The following is a 19,234-nucleotide window of genomic DNA, read 5'->3' as shown; positions in this document are numbered from 1 at the left end:
TTTCCCAAGATCCTCATTGGTTGAACACAAGATTCCCCTATTTATATAAACTTGTAGTAACTTTGATGTAAATAATCTGAGGACCTCTGGCTACCAGATGCTGAAGTAGCCCCAGAGTTAAAAATAACTGAACTTTGTGTGTGAAAAAGGACATGCAGTGAGGATGTTTCAGCTCTGATGCCTGGGGTGGGGCACCTGAGGAATCTGCCCTTGTTGCAGACTAGATCCTTTGTGTGACAATGAGCCAGGCCAGTGTCTCACACACTTTAATGATGGAGTAATCCTCGATTTCCCTCTGCCTTTCTCAATGTGGCCACCAAACAGTTAAGTAGTCACCAGCCATTTGCCCTGATTTTGAATGCAGTGTCTATCCAGTCACCATTTGAAGTCCCTCTGTATGTTGGTGTCTGCAGCTCATTTGTGACTAACTCCATCAACACACAGTCCTGGTCTGTAGAACAGTGGGGCCACACTTGGTTCTTTAGGACACTGACCCATGAAGTTGTCACAGCCTGGCTTGGAAGGTAAGCCACTTGTATGTGTTACAAAAAAAAACCCAAAAAACTGAGTGAGCAGCCATCTGAAGGCTCATGAGACTTGTGCAGAATTCCGTGTGGCCTGAGGTGTTAGTGAGACAGGGCAGGGATGGGGGCATGGAAATAGGCAGTGGGGTGCGAGGGTTCCTAGTCAGGTGGAGAACTGGGCAGGACATCAGGTGGTGAGAATGCTGACCAGTGGTCACATAGGGAGGCTTGAGTGAAAACTCCAGGTTTCTATGGGAAAAGTTTTGGAGTTGGACAAAGGTTGTTTTCTTTTTCGATTTGAGGCCCTGGGCGAGAAACAAATACATTTTGCACCTTGACTGCTTACCTGTAAAATCAGTGGTTATAAGGATTAAAAGAGATTACTTAGGACATGTAGGAGGGGGCTCAGTAGTTTATACTTCTGGCTTTGCAGGCTGCACAGTGTGTGTTGTGGTGCTTCCCAGGGAGCATAACTGTGTGCTGGTAAAACTTATTTCCAAAAACAACTCACAGGCTGGATTTGTAGTTAGCCAACCTGTGATTTAGATAAAATTCATGAGGTGTGGAAGTCATTCAGTAAATAGTGTTTCCCTTTCCCTCTGCTTGGTTTGGAGAGATGATAGCACCCTGGGATTCCCGAGTCGTGTCTGCAGGTTCTCCAAGCTGACTGCTTCGTGCCAGCATGTAGCAGTGGGGCTAAAATAGAACGCCTGTGTGGAAGTCCTGACTCCGCCTCCCACCTAGCTTTCTGAGTCTGTGGGATTAGGAACCTGTGTGGAGGCCTCTGTGAGGCCGACCTTAACATCTCCCTTTTAAAAAAGAGCTGTGGCTTCGTGCCGAAAAGTGCCTGTTTTGCTTTGGGCCAAGATCTTTAGCAGCTGGAGCTTTCCAGAGTGAGGGTGAAGAGTCAGTGTCTGCTAAGGTGACCTCTAAGGTTGGCTTCAAGGGAGGGGACCTCTGCCCCTCTCCCCACTCCCGCCCCCCACGTACTTAAACGTTCATCTGGGAAATTTTTAGAACTTGATCTGAACTTTGAATCTTTCTCCTAGCTCGTTTAAGTGGCTGAGGATCAAGTATGTGTCTGCCTTTACTAGTGGGATTTTTCTCTTTCCTACAGATCCTTCTTGTGTAGCCTTTTTTCTTCCACTAAGAGAAGATCCTTTAACATTTCTTTTAGGGTAGGTTCAGTATTGATGAACTCTGAGTTTTTGCTTCTCTGAGAAGTTTTTTTAAATTTTTTAATCTTTTATTTGATCCTGAATGATAATCTTGCTGGGTAGAGTATTGTAGATTGTGAGAGTTTTTACCTTTCAGCACTTGATATGTATCACACTACTCCCTTCTGGCCTGCAGAGTTTCTGCTGAAAAATCAGCTGATAGCCTTATGCGGAATCCCTTGAATGTGACTCCTTGTTTTCCTCTTGTTGCCTTTGGAATCCTCTTTATCTGTAACTTTTGCCCTTTTGATTATGACATGTCTTGGTGTGGGTCTCTGAGTTCATCTCATTTGGGATGGGACCCTCCATGCTTTGTCTTCCTGGATATGTTTCCTTTTTCAGTTTTGGGAAGTTCCCAGCCATAATTTCATCAGACACATATTTTACCCTCTTCTCTGTCTCTTCTCCTTCTGGAACCTCTATAACATGGTGGTTAATATGCTCGATGTTGTCCCAGAGGCCGTTTAACCTGTTCTCATTTTTAAATTTGCCTTTCTTTTTACTGTTCTTATAATGTGTGATTTCCATCCTTCTGTCTTCCAGATCATTATGTGTACCTCTGTATCACCTAATCTGCTTTTCTTTCCTTCTAGTGTGTTTCTCATTTCACTTACTGTATTCTTCAGTTCTGACTGATTCTTTTTTAAAAAAAAAATTTTCTAGTTTCTTGTTAAAATTCTCACTGTGTTCATGTGTTTCTTTCTCAAGTTTAGTTAGGATTCTTATTGCTAATGCGTTAAATTCTTTATCTCTTAAACTGTTTATTTTTGCTTCATTACTTGTTGTGAGCACAAGTCATGTCTTCCCAGGGTGTGGTGGCAGCGCTGGCCTTGGTAGGAGGAGGGGCTGGAGGTGGAAGGGCGAGGCCTGGAGCCTTGTGTGAGCTGGGCTTCCCCTCTGCTCCCCTCTGCTTGGTGACATCACCACCCTGTGGAGTGGGCAGGGTCCCAGGTTGCTGGAGCAGAAGCCCTGAGGGTTAAGTCTGAACCAACTCTGTTCCTTTAAGTATATGTTTCCCCCATCCCGGCACCAGGCCCCTTACCCCAGCAATGCTGAATCAAGAGGTGCCTGTGTGGGCTATCAGCAGAGTTGAGGGGTTCAGCCCCAGACAGAGGTTGGGGCTGACTTACTACCTGTCTAAGCACCAGCATTGGTGGCCACCACCCTGCTCAGTCACTGCTTCGGGTCTGCGCTGCTCTAAGTCTCACAGCCAGACCCTCTCCCCTTTGAGAAGCAGGCGGGACTGAGCTCAGGCTGTGAAAAATGGGCAGTGGCTAGAGCAGCCTTCATGGCTAGACCAGCCATGCTTGGGGTCAAGCCAGCTGTGCTGCTCACCATGGAGCCCAGGTTTCCCACAGCCCTCCTGCTAGTCTGCAGGCCCTCCAGCCAGCATGGGGCTCGTCTTGCTGTCAGACCCCAGGACCAGGGCACCGATCTGTGGCTGAACTGCCTGCTCCTCAGGGCAGAGCTCTGTCCCTGTGACCTTCCCGTTCCACGTAGCTGTTCCCTGGTATACAGGTCCTGACCTGATCACTTCTTTTCCCTTCCTACCCTGTTCCATGTGGATTGATCTTACATCCTCAGTTGTACTGCCGTCTTTCTGCCAATCTCCGGTTAGTTTTCAGTGAGAATTGCTCCACGTGGAGATCTGTTTTAGAATTTTCATGGTGGGAGGTGAGCTCTACATCTTCCTACTCGGCTGTCTTGATCTGCTCCTCACAACTGAGCTGAACACTGGGTGAAGAACAAGCCGGAAGGGGCTAGTTCACCAGACTAGGACTCTATGGCAGGACTGTGCAGAGCACCTGTGAGATTGGCTGGGAAGAGAGGGGCTGAGGGAAACACCAGGTAAAGAATAGGTACCTGCCATGCTCAGGTGACCTTCTGGCAGGCCAGTATGTGATTTTCCCACCAACACACCCTCACACAAGTGCTCGGTCCCCTGCCACATGCTTACATTTTCCTCTGGGCATTCCCTCTGCGGGAGGGAGCAAGCTGGTTTCGAGTTTATAAAATGCTGAGCAGCAGCACAGTTAGCACAGAAACTAGCATTCTTATAGGTTTATTGTCTTCAAAGAATGGTCAGTTTGTTTTAGAATCAAAAATGCTCAATAGTCAATGGGGGATAGTTCTTCCTATATCTGTGTTGTTTACAGCTCTGTGTACACAGACTAGTCATGAGTTCTGTGGGCCGGAGTGGACTGCTGGGAACAGTGGTGGGCCCAGGCGGTTCTTGGCCCAGGGTGCCTCTGGATTGATCAGATGTAGCAAGCATCACCACCAGGAAAAGCAGGCTTAGCAACTTGTGTGTGACTCACAACAACTTTTCATTTGTTTGCTGTATTTTTGTTAAAACTTTAATATTTAACTATTTTAGAAATGATGGTTTGGTCAGAATATTAGGGGAAAAATTAAAGAGTTTCAGAAAAATTCAGTGGCACAAATCAGCATTTGGGGTATGTTCGAGCTTGCAATTGGGAAAAGCTGTTGCATGTTGTAAAGGTTATTTGTCCCAGGTACTTGGCAACCTAGCAACGAACGATCCTTGAATCTCTGGCTTTAGCAATTTAATTCCTGTTTTAATTGTAAACATCTTAGTCATGTATCTTGAATTCCATAGATCCTACGTCCTCTTTATTTGTTTTTATCTACCTTTTTTTGGCTTTAGACACTTATTTTCGAAAGTACCTTATCAGTGTATAGTCCTTGGAACTGACATGTCTGATAAGTTAAAAAAAAATCTCCTTAACAAAGGAAGATGCTTGTTATTGGTGGTTTGGGCCAGCTCTCACTGGGGTAGACACCTGCAGAGTCTGTTGTTGATTAAGTTAATGAGCGCTGTGTAGATCAGGGAGGTTTCCTGCCCTGCAGATGTGAGTAAGATTGCAATACTCTTCATTCTGGGCTCCATCAGAGCCAAAACCTTGTGAGAAGGGGCGGGAGACCAGAGTGTGCATGCGCTGTAAAGGATTTTATCTAACTTAAATGAATGTTTGCAAGCAGAAGAAAAGTCGAGGTGAATGATGTAAAGTGCTTTCTTCTTAAATTATAAGGAAACAGAAGACACCTACATGCATGACTGTGTCTTCTTAGTTGAGTGCTCAGCTCTACCAGTGAAAAGCATTCTGAACTTCCCTTTCCTTCTTTTACAGGTGACATCACACAAAAAGGATATGAAAAGAAGAGATCAAAATTGATTGGAGCCTACCTGCCCCAGCCTCCGAGTATGTAAACCTTGCTGAGTAGCATGAGGTGTCCAGCTTTAAGAGTTAACTGCAACTCCTGAGAGAACAGCTGAGCACCAGTCCTCTCCCAGTCCCCAGACTGCATGCGAATCAGGCCCTTGAGGTGGCACCAACCCCATCCCACTCCTTTGCGTGACTGCAGCATATTTTGTGAATTCAGAAGACACATAGGATTTTTCTGTGAAGGTGCCAGATAACTGTAATAGGTATTCATCCACAGAGGAAAGTAATATGTTTGATTACTTTAAAATACTCTAATCATAAAAAAAATGAGAACGTTTATGGTTTAAACATGAATTTTGGCTTAGTTAAAATTATTTATAATGGTTTAAGTTAATCAACAGTTTTTGTTGACTTCATTGGTGGAGGTTGGGGGAGGCAAATCTAGAAAATGATGTAACATCTTGCCTGGGATTTTGAAATTGTAAAGGTTGGTTGGTTGTTTTTTGAAACATGATTGTCTGCATTATGAATTCTCAACCAAGTACAAGTTCTATTTAATTCTGTGGTTTTCACACATGCAAGTACGTAGGATTCTACACTTGAGCTGGTTCTGTACATTTCAGGGAAAGGAGGGAGACCCTGGGCTGCAGGTAACACCTCTGTTCTGAGGGCAACCTTAAGAATTTTCTGGGCATCAGGAAGGGCTTAATGCTATCACAAGTCCTCCAGGAGGTAGGACAGCAACAGAAATGGACTCTACAGTGTACCCTGTTGGAGCAGATGTAAAGCCATGCTGAGATGTTCCAGCTAGGAGAGCTTCAGCTCCGCATGTGCAGGCCTTTTGGCTCTCTGGGCTGTGACGTGGCCTCCAGTGTTGGGGGCGAGAGGAATGTCCTCACCTGCGGCTCACCTTCCAGGACATTTGTGTTGAGTATGCTGCATTTTTAGCCTTGTTTGATTTTGTGTGGTTTCTTTCTTTCCTTGGAGCTTAAGAAAGTTAATGTAAAGATTGGCTGGCTGTGCAGGGCTGCCTTAGCTGGCGACCTGGGTTTTCTTGCTGTCTGGTCTGTAAAAGGAAGGAGCTATGCTCTGTCTGAGTGGATGGAAGAGCAGTGTGTTGTCCGGCTGACCCCGTGTGTGAGAGCTTTAGAGAACACACGGGGGCAGACGACTAAATGTGGTCTCCCCGCTTTCCTTCTCATCCTCCAGCAGAACTGCTGGGATGACTTCCTATCTGCAGGTGGCCTTTCGTGGTTTTGGAGGAAGGCTGGTGTGAGGTGGTAGGTCCTTGTGTTGCTAGATTTTATTTTCTGTGCCTTACCAAACAAAAGTGAAACAGAAGCAGTTCTGTGTATTCCCAGGAGATGGCTCTGGGAGATGGAGCCTCTACAGTCCCAGGACGAGGCTGACCTGTATTGCTGGGCGCTGAGGGTGGCCCTGTGTGACATGGTCCCCTTGGTGTTTTTTGTGCTGTTCTGCATGGGGTCGGCAGCTCTGCTCGGCGCTGTAACAAATTTAAAAAAAACTAAAGTTTGAATTAATTAGTTTTTTTTCAACTTGTTACAGCAGCGAATGGAGCTGCCGTGGTCCGGTGTAGACTGCAGCACAGTGAAGGAGCCCCGAGAAGAATGCTGCAGGCTGGCAACATCGGGGTGTGTGACATCCGAGACGCCGCGGTCAGAGAGCGGGCGGCCAGCACCGCAGGAAACCGGCCACTGTTTTACTTTCGTTTCGGTGAGCGCACTTAACTGAGAGAGATCCCATGGCAGGGCACGTTTGCAATGGACTGTCTGCCTGATGCCATTCTAAACAGAAGTGTAGGGCTCAGCCTTGGGGGAACCTAGGAGGTCATGTTTCTCAGCCCCATCCTCCATTTCAGCTCATTCAACTTACCGAGGCCTCAGAGCTCCTCAGGCACAGAGCTTGTCACAAGCCCTGGACCATGATTATCCTGCTGATTCAGAGCCCAGGTCTGAGTGTTTTCTGTTAAAATATAATACTCAGTTTTTGCAACCATATTTTCGCAGTTGGAGCACCACTCACAAAACACTTAGGAAAGAAGAATCCATGACGGGTCATACAGTTTTTCATAAAATTGTTGATCGTCACTGACCTTTGTCTCATAGTCAGAGACTTGGGTGAGGATGAGCTCTAGTGTACCCTGGCCCTTGAGATCTGTTTCAGGGAGTGAGGTCCATAGCTCCATTATATTTCTATCTCCAGAGGGCAGTCATGGAGTTTTGAAATTGAAAAATTGAACCGGTTCATCACAGAGTCATGATTCTATTCAGAGGTCAAAATTATTTAAGTGAACAATATTTTGAATATAAGAAGCTCAGAAAGATGAGTTCAGTGCACCTTTTAGTACAATAAGGAATAAGCATAAACTCAAATAAAAGACATTGAGAATCATGTACAGATAATAAGCTGTGTGTCACAGTTGATCTGCAGGATGTTAGACGAGGACACACAGCCTGGTCTCCCTCTGTGCCTCTGCTCTCCTCTCCAGGCCACCTTGCTAACAGGCATGAGGCATGTCCTTGTGGGCAAAAGTGGAGCATTGATGGGCAGGTGGCAGACTTGGGCCTTAGCTGCCGGGCCCCGTCACAGTTTCTGTTTGCTTCCTGCACCTGTGGATGCGTGAGGCTGAGCGCTGCCGGGGAACGCTGCTCCCTGGGCCTCCTGCCTTACCATCCCCAACCGGGAAGGAGAAGGCAGGTTCACTGGGGATGCTGAGGTCAGGAAGCTGGATGCCCAGGTAGTTGTGCAGTTCTTATGCTCATTTGTATGCTGAGAAGTTGCCCTGGGTGAACAGTCACACTCTGTACACAACTGCTTCTGGGGAGCAGTAAAAAGAGTGCGCGGCTCTGCATCAGAGGGTTCTTTCTTGACTAGGTCAGCCTTAGAAATGACACTTTTGGTGTAGGATCTTCATAAGAAACATCTTGTTTTCCTTTTCAGTTACCCTTATCCTGCTTTACAGTTTTCTAAAGGGAGTTTGTGTTTTGATGAACTTTACCTTTTTTCCTTTTTTTATGTTACTATTATTTATCAGAGAAAAAGACTTCTCTAGAAAGTACTCTAAAGATATTTCAGAGATCTTTGGGATCTGTGGGATATTTCAAAGATCCCAAATTTTGGGAATTTGTTTGGGACACATGATTGTGGATTAGGATGGCTTATGCAGCTTTAAGCAAGAGATGCACCCTGAGTCTGAGCTCCCTTGTGTTACCCCATTCCAGGGAAGAGTGCTGGGGAAGCAGGTTTTCCCTGGTTTTCTTCCCAGAAGTGAGTGACCAGCGAACTCAGTCAAAGGTAGACTTCAGGGAGCATGGTGTTGAGTGCTCACCTAAAACTAGATGTGGGAAAGGGTCCAGAGCTGGAAAGAAAAAAAAAATTACCTGTTTAATCAAGTAATGGGTCAGAATATGTTAAAAGTCATCATCAAAGAGAAAATGTTATTCAGGAGAAATTATTTGGTACTAATGCTCTTGGAGTTTTTCAGTTATGTATTCTTTTGTTAGTCTCTGAACCTGCTAAAATTTATAAAATTAGAAGACAGAATCCACTCTCTACAGCTCTGTTCAGGGATATCTTAATAACATGGTGTCAGGGTCTATGAGTCTTCACTGCTTTCATGGCAAGGTCATGGTGATGTGAAGTAGTAAAATTCCATCATTATCATAAAGAGTAAAATCTTCCTTGACCAGATGTAGTCCCTCTGTTGTCATGATGTGTGTATTGGCTGGATATTACTTTCTCCATGATTGGCAACTAGTGTTTCGAGCAGCGGGTGACTTATGTGAATCCAGTCTTCTCCAGGCCCAGCTTGCCTTTCCTCCGGCAGCAGGTGGCTTGTGCTCTGTTAGAGGGACCTTCTGTGACTGCATTGTTGTGAAAACTTTGGTGAGTTTGGCTGCAGGGACAAGAGGGCAGGTGTGTTTCCCTCCTGGTCCCTGGGATTCTGCCTTGGGGTCCACGTGGACAGCGTCCTCAGAGAGGAACCTCCCTAGGTTAGGGTGAGTTTATTGTCTGTCCTTGCTCCACTAGAGAAGGATGGCCCCACTGGGAGTGCAGACTTGTCTGCATCAGAAGGGCTTCACACGCAGGTGCCTGGCCTCCCTCCAGCTCCCCAGCCTGCATCCCATGTCACACTGTCGGCACATGCTTGTGTCCCCTGCCTGCACCTGCGCACCTCTTAAAGCTCAGTTCAGGTGTCACTTTGACAAGGACTCCTTCCCTGCTTCCTGGGGTCAGGACAGGCCATTGTGTTTCATATGCTACAGGAAATGCAGCTTCCTGGCACTGCGGGCCTGATTGGTTCTGCTGCTTCGTGTTCACACCCGCGCTGCCCCGGGGTCAGGTACACCGCTGGTCTGTTTTCACACCTGCTGCGCTGCTCTGGTACCTGGTGCACCATTGGTCTGTTTTTATCCTGCCGGAGAGCCCTGTCCCCCGAGTGCAGCCTTCCCTCCCTGGGCACAGCAGTGAGCTGCCCCTCTTACCTGCTTTGTAGGGACACAGGGCTGATCCTGGGGGCCTTCCTGGGCCATGCCCCCTGTTGGTGATAGATGGGGTGTAGCGTGCAAGGTTAAATACCAGAAGAGAAATACGAATAGTTAAATCGGGATGGCCTGTGACTTAGCATGAATTCTTTTCAGACTGAGTTGCTCCAGGAAAGGAACTTTCATCACTAGAGGTAATGACTTGTATCCTAGGTAAGCTGTGGTCATGATCTTGATACACAACTTAGTGCCCTAAGTTGTCTAAAGTGTATTCTTATTTTATCACACACAGCTGCTGACTAGATAGATGGATGGATGGTTTTCTTGTTCTTTTTGATGGCTTTGAACCAATCAGGTTCCTCCCTCAGACATCAGTAGTTACTGAGGAGTTCTTGAGTTATTCAGTAGTTCTTGGGCTTCGCTGGTGGCTCAGCTGGTAAAGAATCCGCCTGCAATGCGGGAGACCTGGGTTCGATCCCTGGGTTGGGAAGATCCCCTGGAGAAGGGAAAGGCTACCCACTCCAGTATTCTGGCCTGGAGAATTCCATGGACTGTATGTATAGTCCATGGGATCACGAAGAGTCAGACATGACTGAGCGACTTTCACTTCACTCTGTTGTGGGAAGCAAAGTATAATTATGTGCTAGAAGAGAATGGTAGGATTCAAAACTTGCCAGTGTACAAATATGGAAAGATCCTCGGCAATTTTACCAACTGTCTAGTGCATATTTTCACTTAAGTGAGAGCCCTTGGCGTGCCCAGTGAGGTCGCAGGACGCTGAGATCCATGAACCCTGTAGGTGGGGAGCGGAGAGCCTTGAGTCACGACGAGGGTCCTGGGAGTAACAGTCACTCTTTATTACTGTGTCCATGTCTGCACCCCAACACGTGTGGGAACCGAGATTCAGAGGTTCGGTGACTTGTCTGCGGTTGAAATAAGACCAGAATTTGGACCAAGCTCTTTGTTTTGTTTTACATGTCCTTCATGATTCCTCTTAAAACTGTTGAAAACCAAGGTGTTTTTTTAGTGTTTTTCTCTTACTATCTGAATTTAGGAATGCTGACTTTTTCTAGAACATTTAATATTCTGAGCAACTATATTGTGTCTATACTGCAGGTTTTCTGGCCTGTAGTGCACCGTTGTGTCATGGTGCATGGACCAGCCCCTGTAGACCCTATGCTTAGGTTATTCTTAGGATTACTGTGATTTCTGGTGTCTGGTTTACCATAGTCTTAATAAAATGACTACATTTGTTTAGTAATCTGAAATTGCTGGATTGTTTAGGTGCCAGAACTGTGCTGTTAGGGTTTTCTTTGAGGAGCCTTTTTTAATTAAGTATAGTTGTTTTACATTATTAAGTTAGTTTCAGGGAACCTTTCTTAAAGCTATGTTGAAAGTAACTGACATTTTAATTTTTAAAAAAGGCTTATTTCTCTGCTTTCTACCCCTTGAGCTCAGACAAAGTTTTCAGCTCTGCAGAGGAAAAAGCATCTGGAGGAGTGAGTGGTGATAAGCAGGTCAAGAACTTGGGAACAGCAACTGTTTCTCTGTGCCAGGAACCTGGAGGCAGGAGTGGGAGGTGGCTCATGAGGAGCGTGAGGTGGAGAGAGGCTGGCGGTCAGGGAAGGAGCCTGGGCCTCGGCTCTGGGGTCCGCAGGGTGCAGAGGAATGAACCAGGCACAGCCTGGTTGGATTGAAGAGAGACTGACATTCATGGCTGTGGTGGCCCTGGGGGTGGAGAGGGTGCCTGGAGCAGCAGGTGGCATCTGACTGTGAAGGGTCAGAGCAGTGAACTTTTAACCTTGAGAATAAAGTGCAGGGTGGGGAAGAAAGGAGCCGTGAAGGATGGGGGTGTCTGAGAATGGGCTGGGGATGTGCTGCAGGCATAAATGGAAGTCCCAGGAGGGTGCACACTCCAAGGCGTGGACAGCTGGGTTTTCCTCTCTCCTGTGCTGTCGTTTTGTTTCCTCTTTTCGTCTCATGCATCTCTGCTCTCCCCCCACTGATGAAGAGTTTTATTTAGAGTCCCATTGCGATTTTAGATGGAACAAAAACTCACTGAATTGTGTGTGAATTGACGTGTTGCAGCCCTCTGCACGAGCCTTAAATGTTTTACTTACTGGTTCAGCAGTGCTTCCTGAGTTCCTTTTGTGAGCCAGGGGCAGCACTCAGCTGCAGGCAGCCAGCCAGACAGTTGTTGCCTATTCTGGACTCTTAATGTGCCTGTTAAGAGTGCCTTAACGTGTGCAAAGTGAGGATCCATGCACATACCTTTGTCACACAACCTCAGCAGCTTTTAGCTGCTCTGAGTTTGTTACTGGGTAATAGTCTGGAATTGTGGCAGTTCCCATCTCTCTTTATAAGACTGTTGGTTGAACAGTAGTTTTGTGGTGAGATCACAAAAATACCTCTTCCCAGATTCAGAGTACCAGCTGGACTTGGTCTGTGTGACAAGTAACCACTGCATCTGGAGTGCAGCACTGAACAGCAGGGAGCCTCTGCTTCAGGGCCTGGCCTCTGCCTGGCTCTGAGTGCACCAGGAAGGGGTGCTCATCACACATGGATGGGTACTGCCGGAGTGGCACAGACACAGTTCTGGGCCTTCGATTGCTCCCAGTGAAATGGCAGAAGCCTGTCTCGTACAACTATGTTAGTAATTTAGTAAATACACAGCGCTTACACCAGTGCTGTAAAGCATTGGCTGTGCCTGTCAGTGCTGGCTAAAGATGGGAAACTGAGGCCCCGGGTCACAAACTGTGCCGCCAGCAGGTTGGGGCACCATCTTCAGAGCATGGCGTTGTCCAGGTGCGTTGCCCTCAGGTCATGTGGGATCTGAAGCAAGTGGTGCTTGATCAGTGTTTGTGGGAGAAGAGATCCAGTCTTGATCTCTGTCATGTTTTTACCTGAGAATAATTTTTTTTTTTTTAATCCACCTTGCATTGCGTGTTTCTGGACAGTTACCCCACCTTCCTTGGGACATCCTCCCTTCTATTGAAGACACACTGGCCATCTTGGGCTGTCCTGAGAGCTAGGTTTCATGGATGCCTGAGTGTGAGACCCCAGAAATGGTGAATACTGGGCTGTAACTATGTGTTTTACTGATTATTTGTGGTTACTCTTGCTGGGCGGCAGTCCATCCCTCCAGCAGCATGTGGTCAGCTCCTCTTACGATGGGTCACAGGCAGGACCCCTTGGTTATTGCCCCAGGTCCTCCTGTGTACCAGGTCATTCTAATTTGGAACTGCTTATTTAACTGAATTATGTTTAAGCTACCTCAAATTTCATTCACAGTGAGGTCAGGTAAAATCCAGTATTTGAAATATGCACACTTATATTTTAATCTCTGTTAATGTCCTGAGGCTGGTGATTTATTGAAGCTGTTCTCATTTTGTCTAATTTATTCATTTTCTTTTTAAAACTTTTAAAACCTTGGGTTGTAAACTCTTATTTTTCTGCCTTTGAGAGTAAATATTCACACTGCTGTATGCAAACTTAGCTTTCTGAACACAGACGTGTAGGGTCCATAGCAGGTGAGCACTATGCTACATGTCATATAGCTGGGCTGATTTAGAAAAGGCAGAGGAACTAGAGATCAAATTGCCAACATCCATTGGATTGTAGAAAAAGCAAGAGAATTTCAGAAAAACATCTACTTCTGCTTTGTTGACTACGATAAAGCTTTTGACTGTGTGGATCACAACAAACTGTGGAAAATTCTTCAACAGATGGGAATACCAGACCACCTTACCTGCCTTCTGAGAAATCTGTATGTAGGTCAAGGAGCAACAGTTAGAACTGGACATGGAACAACAGACTGGTTCCAAACTGGGAAAGGAGTATGTCAGGGCTGTGTATTGTCACCCTGATTATTTAACTTATATGCAGAGTACACCATGCGAAATGTTGGGCTGGATAAAGCACAAGCTGGAATCAAGATTGCTGGGAGAAATACCAATAACCTCAGATATGCAGATGGCAGCACCCTTATGGCAGAAAGTGAAGAGGAACTAAAGAGCCTCTGGATGAAAGTGAAAGAGGACAATGAAAAAGTTGGCTTAAAGCTCATCATTCAGAAAACGAAGATCATGGCATCTAGTCCCATCATTTCATGGGAAATAGATGGGGAAACAGTGGAAACAGTGGCAGACTTTATTTTTGGGGGCTCCAAAATCACTGCAGATGGTGTTTGTGGCCATGAAATTAAAAGATGCTTGCTCCTTGGAAGAAAAGCTATGACCAACCTAGACAGCATGTTAAAAAGCAGAGGTATTACTTTACCAACAAAGGTCCGTCTAATCAAAGCTATGGTTTTTCCAGAAGTTCGTGTATGGATGTGAGAGTTGGAGCATAAAGAAAGCTGATCACCAAAGAATTGATGCTTTTGAACTGTGGTGTTGGAGAAAACTCTTGAGAGTCCCTTGAACTGCAAGGAGATCCACCAGTCAATCCTAAAGGGAATCAGTCCTGAATATTCATTGGAAGGGCTGATGCTGAAGCTGAAGTTCCAATCCTTAGAACACCTAATGTGAAGAACTGACTCATTGGAAAAGATCCTGATGCTGTGAAAGATTGAAGGCAGGAGACGAAGGGGATGACAGTGGATGAGATGGTTGGATGGCATCATGGACTCAATGGATATGAGTTTGGGCAAGCTCTGGGAGCTGGTAACGGACAAGGAAGCCTGGTATGCTGCAGTCCATGGGGTCGCAAAGAGTCGAACGTGACTAAGTGACTGAACTGATAGCTGGTCTGCAAGTGCTGTGACTGCACTTCCCAGAGGAGGGATATGGCCACCTATGGACCTGGAAGGTCAAGGTTGAAACTAATTCCAGGAAGCATATTTGAAAGGAGTTGATGGGTAACAGTACTGAGATTGAAAGCTAAATGTGTGTGTGTGTGGGGGGGGGGGGGCACTGTTTAATCTTGGCAGCTTGACAGTGTGTGTTAGCTCTGCCTCTTCCCAGAACTGCCCTGTGATGTCAGTAAATGAATAAAGTATGAATCTCTAGGACAGGAGAGTGGAGAAATAATGACGTGTTTTTAGGCTCTATAAGGTTGATGATTAGAGGCACCTAACTTGGCCACAGCAAGGAAGGCAGCAGATGAATGGACTGATGAAACCATGATGCTGGGCAGTGTGGGTAGGCATGGCTTCTAGGCAACAGGTGATCACTCCTTCTGCGTTCCTGCAGAGAAGTTTGCTGTCTGGAGAAAAGGAACTAAGAGCCTCCAGAGTCAGAGACACCGGGCAATACTGCACCAGAGGCCCTAAATCAGAGCACAGTGCTGGAGAAGGAGAACAGCTCCACCCTGGTCATGAACATTGTGCTTAGTCAGGCAAGAGACTGCACCTTTCTTCTTTGGGCAAATGGAATAGCCTGGGTAAAAGACCTGCTGGAAATAGATCTGGTTATGCCCCTGCTGCAGAATGTAATGCTTGTTTGCAGCTCCTAATGTAAAAAAAGGTGTAAATGGTGACAGAGGAGAGAAGAAAAAAACAGATTTACATAAAGATATAGCATCAGATTTGCATTTAATAATTTAACTTCTTGACAGTGATTAACATGAAAGGCAATGATTATCCCTAACCCTAACCCTACTTGCAGGGCAGTAATAGAGATGCAGACACAGAGAATAGACTTGATACAGAGTAGGAAGGAGGAGGTGGGACGGATCGAGAGAGTAGCACTGACATATACACACTACCGTATGTGAAATAGACAGCCAGTGAGAGTTTGCTGGCTGATGCAGGGAGCTCAACCTGGTGCTCTCTGCCAGTCTAGAGGGCTGGTGGGATGGGGTGAGAGATGGGAGGGAGGTTCAAGAGGGATGGGACATATGTTTACCTATGGCTGATTCATGTTAATGTATGACAGAAACCAACATAACATTGTAAAGCAATTATCCTCCAGTTAAAGATGAAATAATTTAGCTTCTTGACAGTAATTGGCACGAAAGACAATGATTATACATAATTTTCAAATAAATACATTTATACAAATAAATTAAAAAAAATTTTAATATATGAATAATGTTGCTTAGAATTCTAAGGTTTAATAATGTAAGCACCAGGTAATTACTATTTTCCTATGAGACTTAATAGTACTCTTTGATTTCATAAATTATGTGCATCTGTTTGATAAAAAATATAAAGTAATTCTTTCACAAAGTAATTTTTTCAAAGATCATTTGTAGCAATAACTTGAGAAAAACTTGGAGGTCTGAATGGTTCAGTGACAAGAACCGCTAAGTAATGACAATGACGTTAACACACTCGCTAGATGAAGGACTCGTGGAACCTAGCACAGAGCTGCAGTGTACAGTGCACTTTTGTGCAGTTCTTACATAGCAAACGTAATATGTGGAGTCCACAGACGTTCTGTGAAGAAATGAGGTGCAGAAATCCCCAGTGTAAGAGGAATATTAAACCTCAAGGATGAGTAGCTAGCTCTTGTGGAGCCATCATGGTAAACCAGGGACTAGACAGTTTTGGGTTAAGATTGCTTTTTCTGATTCACTTTCTGTCAAGTATTACTGGCCCTTTTCTGAAGAAGCAGCAGTTAATCTTTAATGCGTAGCATTTCCTTATTCTGAACTGTGGTAATTAAATCTCTCCTGTAGTACCTAATAATTTTCTCTGGATTGTGCCTCTGGCTACTCTGTTTCTGAATAGCTGTCACGTTGGCCGGAGTTAGGTCAGCTTTTGGCCAGATACTGAATCATTTTTATCTGATGATTTTAACAGTTTTGGTAACTCTTCAAAGCTATATTGAAATATGGTTTGTTCAGTTGTTTAGCATCAGGTGCAGTAAGGTTGCAAGAGTTTGAAATTTTGAATGAAGAAAGATGAAAGTTTATGCTCAGTCCTGGCAACCTGGATTATAAAAAGACTCTACAAGACTTATTTACAGTTACTTTTAATTTAATGATAATTATAATTTTAAAAATTGTTGCTGTGGCTTATTCTGCGTCACTTCATATGCACCTAACAGGCATTTGTGACAGGAAGGAGCCTGGACTGGTGCTTCCTTTCCTGTTCCTCATCTGGGCTGTCCCAGCCTTCCATGCCCACTCCCCTGTGTGCCTTAGCTTGGCTGTGGGAAAACAGAGAGTCAGGGCTTTACTCTGCCAGATGATTTGCTTGGCAAAGTTAGTTAACTCCAACTGCCAGTCAACCTCACCTTACTTTGCTGTTTTCCTTAACCCAGGGGTGGATCAAGCTTTGCCTCCAGAGCGCCGGGCTCCAGTTACTCCTTCCTCTGCCTCTCGCTATCACCGCCGAAGGTCCTCAGGGTCACGAGATGAGCGCTATCGGTCAGGTAAGCTCAAGGTATTACAATTACTACATATTGCCAGATGTAATGTGGGTGGTGGTGAAATGCATGAGTGGACACATGTCTGCAGAAGCTGTGTGAATGCACAGCAGTGTATTCGGGTGTGTTTGTGGTTGGTTGTGATGTGCAGATGACCTCTTACCTCAGACATAGATACACCCTCCAGGGCACACAATAAAATTCAGTAAAAAGTAACTCTTTTTATATTTTTAAGATAGTGTCCATTATTTAGAATGTTACAATAATTTAAAATGTAGTAACCTTTTGTAAGCCAAATTTTGCTCATTTTTTAGGTGTTACAAAGTTTAACACTGGTTTCAAAAATCTTGGTTTTACTTTTCCTATCTTGGTTGCTAGTATTTTTTCCTTCTCTTTTAACCTCAGTGATTTGTTTCTCAAGTAGAGTTTTCAAAAAAGCAATAAAATTCTTAAGAATTTGTATGTTGTTTATTTCCTTTGTGTTTTACGACACTGCGTGTAAGAATGCTGTCTTCATAATTCTGCTTTATAGCAGTCATCTGGGCTTGACAGGCTTAAATTTCTTCCATTAATTTAGCATCAGGAAAGTTGTATTGTGATTAATGTTTAATTTTTTCCGCCACCATCTGGATTCCAGTTGTTTTCTATTGATTCCCTAACTATAATTTTTTTTAAAGAAAATTATCAGTAAGTGTTGTTGCTGGAACACCAGTTCAGGATACATGTGGATTGCTGATGATGACAGTCCAAACTATAACATTTATATATCACTTTATATTTTCAAGTACTTGCAATGGTGTTACCTCAGTTGGTTTTTATAACAGAAAGGTGGCATACATACGGCTGTTTCGTGCTGCAGAAGAGGACGCTGAGGCTGCGAAAAGTGAAGTAGTTCAGCCACTTCACATGGAGGCAGGTGGATCAACCCTGTGAGCCTCTCAGTGTTGTGAGTCTTTCCCTTACTGGGGACTTGAAGGATAAGCCGCCACCATTCCCACCAAGTTCAGGAGCTGTGTGCTTGACTTCCTGGCCCAGCTCTCCTTTGGAAGATGGCATAAGACAGACTTTATGGCGTCAGGAATCTTTATGTGCAGAAGCAAGAAGAATGGACTGGAGAAACTAGGAAGAAGGCCAGTGCAGCTTCATTGCTGCGCCTTCTGCCTTCTTGGCTGTCTCAGGCCTGATGCCTGGGACAATGTGTGGGGGTAGGATGAAGGCAGGGGTTTGTAACCAAGTTTACGTTCTGTGTTTTCACAGGTAGTTTTATCCTGGCACATACCAAGGGCTTGTCTTACGTTATTCAGGCATCTCAGAGGCCCCTTTCAGATTAATTAGAAAGGTAGCACATACATATGTGCTGTCAACTTGCTGTGGAATGCTAAGATTTACTCCCTTGTCATGATTCTGTTGTGCATTTTATATATCATGCACACACACATAGATACATGTACATAGTCACTCATACGGGAGACATGCAGGTAGAGACCCACATGTACACATACACAGACATATGTGTAGGCATGTGCATAGACAGACAGTAGACAAGTGCTCACTCTTATCCGTATCTTTTGGCACTTGGACTTTATCCTGAAGATGATAGGGTTCCATTCAAAGATTTTAAGCAGAGTCACAATTGGAGCAGGTTGGGGTTTGCAGATGACTTTGGTAGCACTGTGGAGTACGAGTTAGAAGGAAGGATCTGGAAGCCCCTGGATACCTGAGGTATTTGTACAGGATATGAATCAGTGCCAGTGAGACGTGAGATGTGGTGAGTTAAGGCAGGGTTGTGTGAGAGAGGGGGTTTTGGTGACCCTGAGAGGTCTAGGTTGTACAGCTGTATAGATGATCCTCTCCGGGTCTGCCATTCCAGAATTCAGTTTCCCATTTGTAGGTTAAAGGTGGTGGAATTTGCCCCAGCTATTTACTTACTATGTAGAGAATACATGAAAAATAGTTCAGGTATGCCTTCAACTATCATGTAAGATGTGAAAAATATTATTCCATATATAGTTTAAATTTTTTTTTTAATTTATACTCTCAATTTGGAATAAATAATGACTGCTTAGTTTTAAGGAGCAGACATATCCAGAGGATCTTTCCATGTGCTTTTGAAAGCTCAGCTGGGTTCTCATTTTCTTTAACTGACTCAGTTCCACCATCATATGGGATGATATCCACCCTAGAGGAAAGCTAAGGAGGGCCTTTGGGGCATCCCTGGGCTCATTTGATAGTCTCCTTCGCTATATGTCATTATCTGCTGTTTCCTGGTTTTAAAATACTCTAATTAGTTTTCTTAATTTAGGCATTTCAATGCTAAGTTACTTTCTTTTAGAGTTTATGCTCATATATTGTTTTTTTTTAAAGTGGTATAAAATCTTAGAAGCTTGTTTTAATCTGTTTTGAGTATACATGTTTCAGGATTTTATTTTCTCCTGTACCAGCACAGAAGATAAAGGACATTTAAGAGAAAAGATTTTGTGACTCTCA

General features: G+C 44.7%; 1 protein-coding gene across 9 annotated transcripts in view; it reads left to right on the top strand.

Moving 5' to 3' along the window:
* DIP2C (disco interacting protein 2 homolog C) overlaps window positions 1-19,234 on the top strand; it is a 310,254-nt gene that overhangs the window by 146,644 nt on the left and 144,376 nt on the right. For 7 of the 9 annotated variants that reach the window (XM_044927925.1, XM_044927924.1, XM_025264066.2 and 4 more), the window contains exons 2-4: window positions 4,894-4,965; window positions 6,496-6,663; window positions 16,643-16,753. In XM_044927925.1, the coding sequence (XP_044783860.1) occupies window positions 4,894-4,965; window positions 6,496-6,663; window positions 16,643-16,753 (351 nt within the window). The remainder of the gene's footprint in view (window positions 1-4,893; window positions 4,966-6,495; window positions 6,664-16,642; window positions 16,754-19,234) is intronic. The other 2 variants (XM_025264059.2, XM_025264062.2) reach the window with 1 other exon arrangement.

Source organism: Bubalus bubalis, chromosome 14 (assembly GCF_019923935.1).
Source record: "Bubalus bubalis isolate 160015118507 breed Murrah chromosome 14, NDDB_SH_1, whole genome shotgun sequence".
NCBI classification, from domain to species: Eukaryota; Metazoa; Chordata; class Mammalia; order Artiodactyla; family Bovidae; genus Bubalus; species Bubalus bubalis.
Note: the sequence above shows the minus strand (reverse complement) of the source record. Positions and strands in the feature narration are given on the sequence as shown.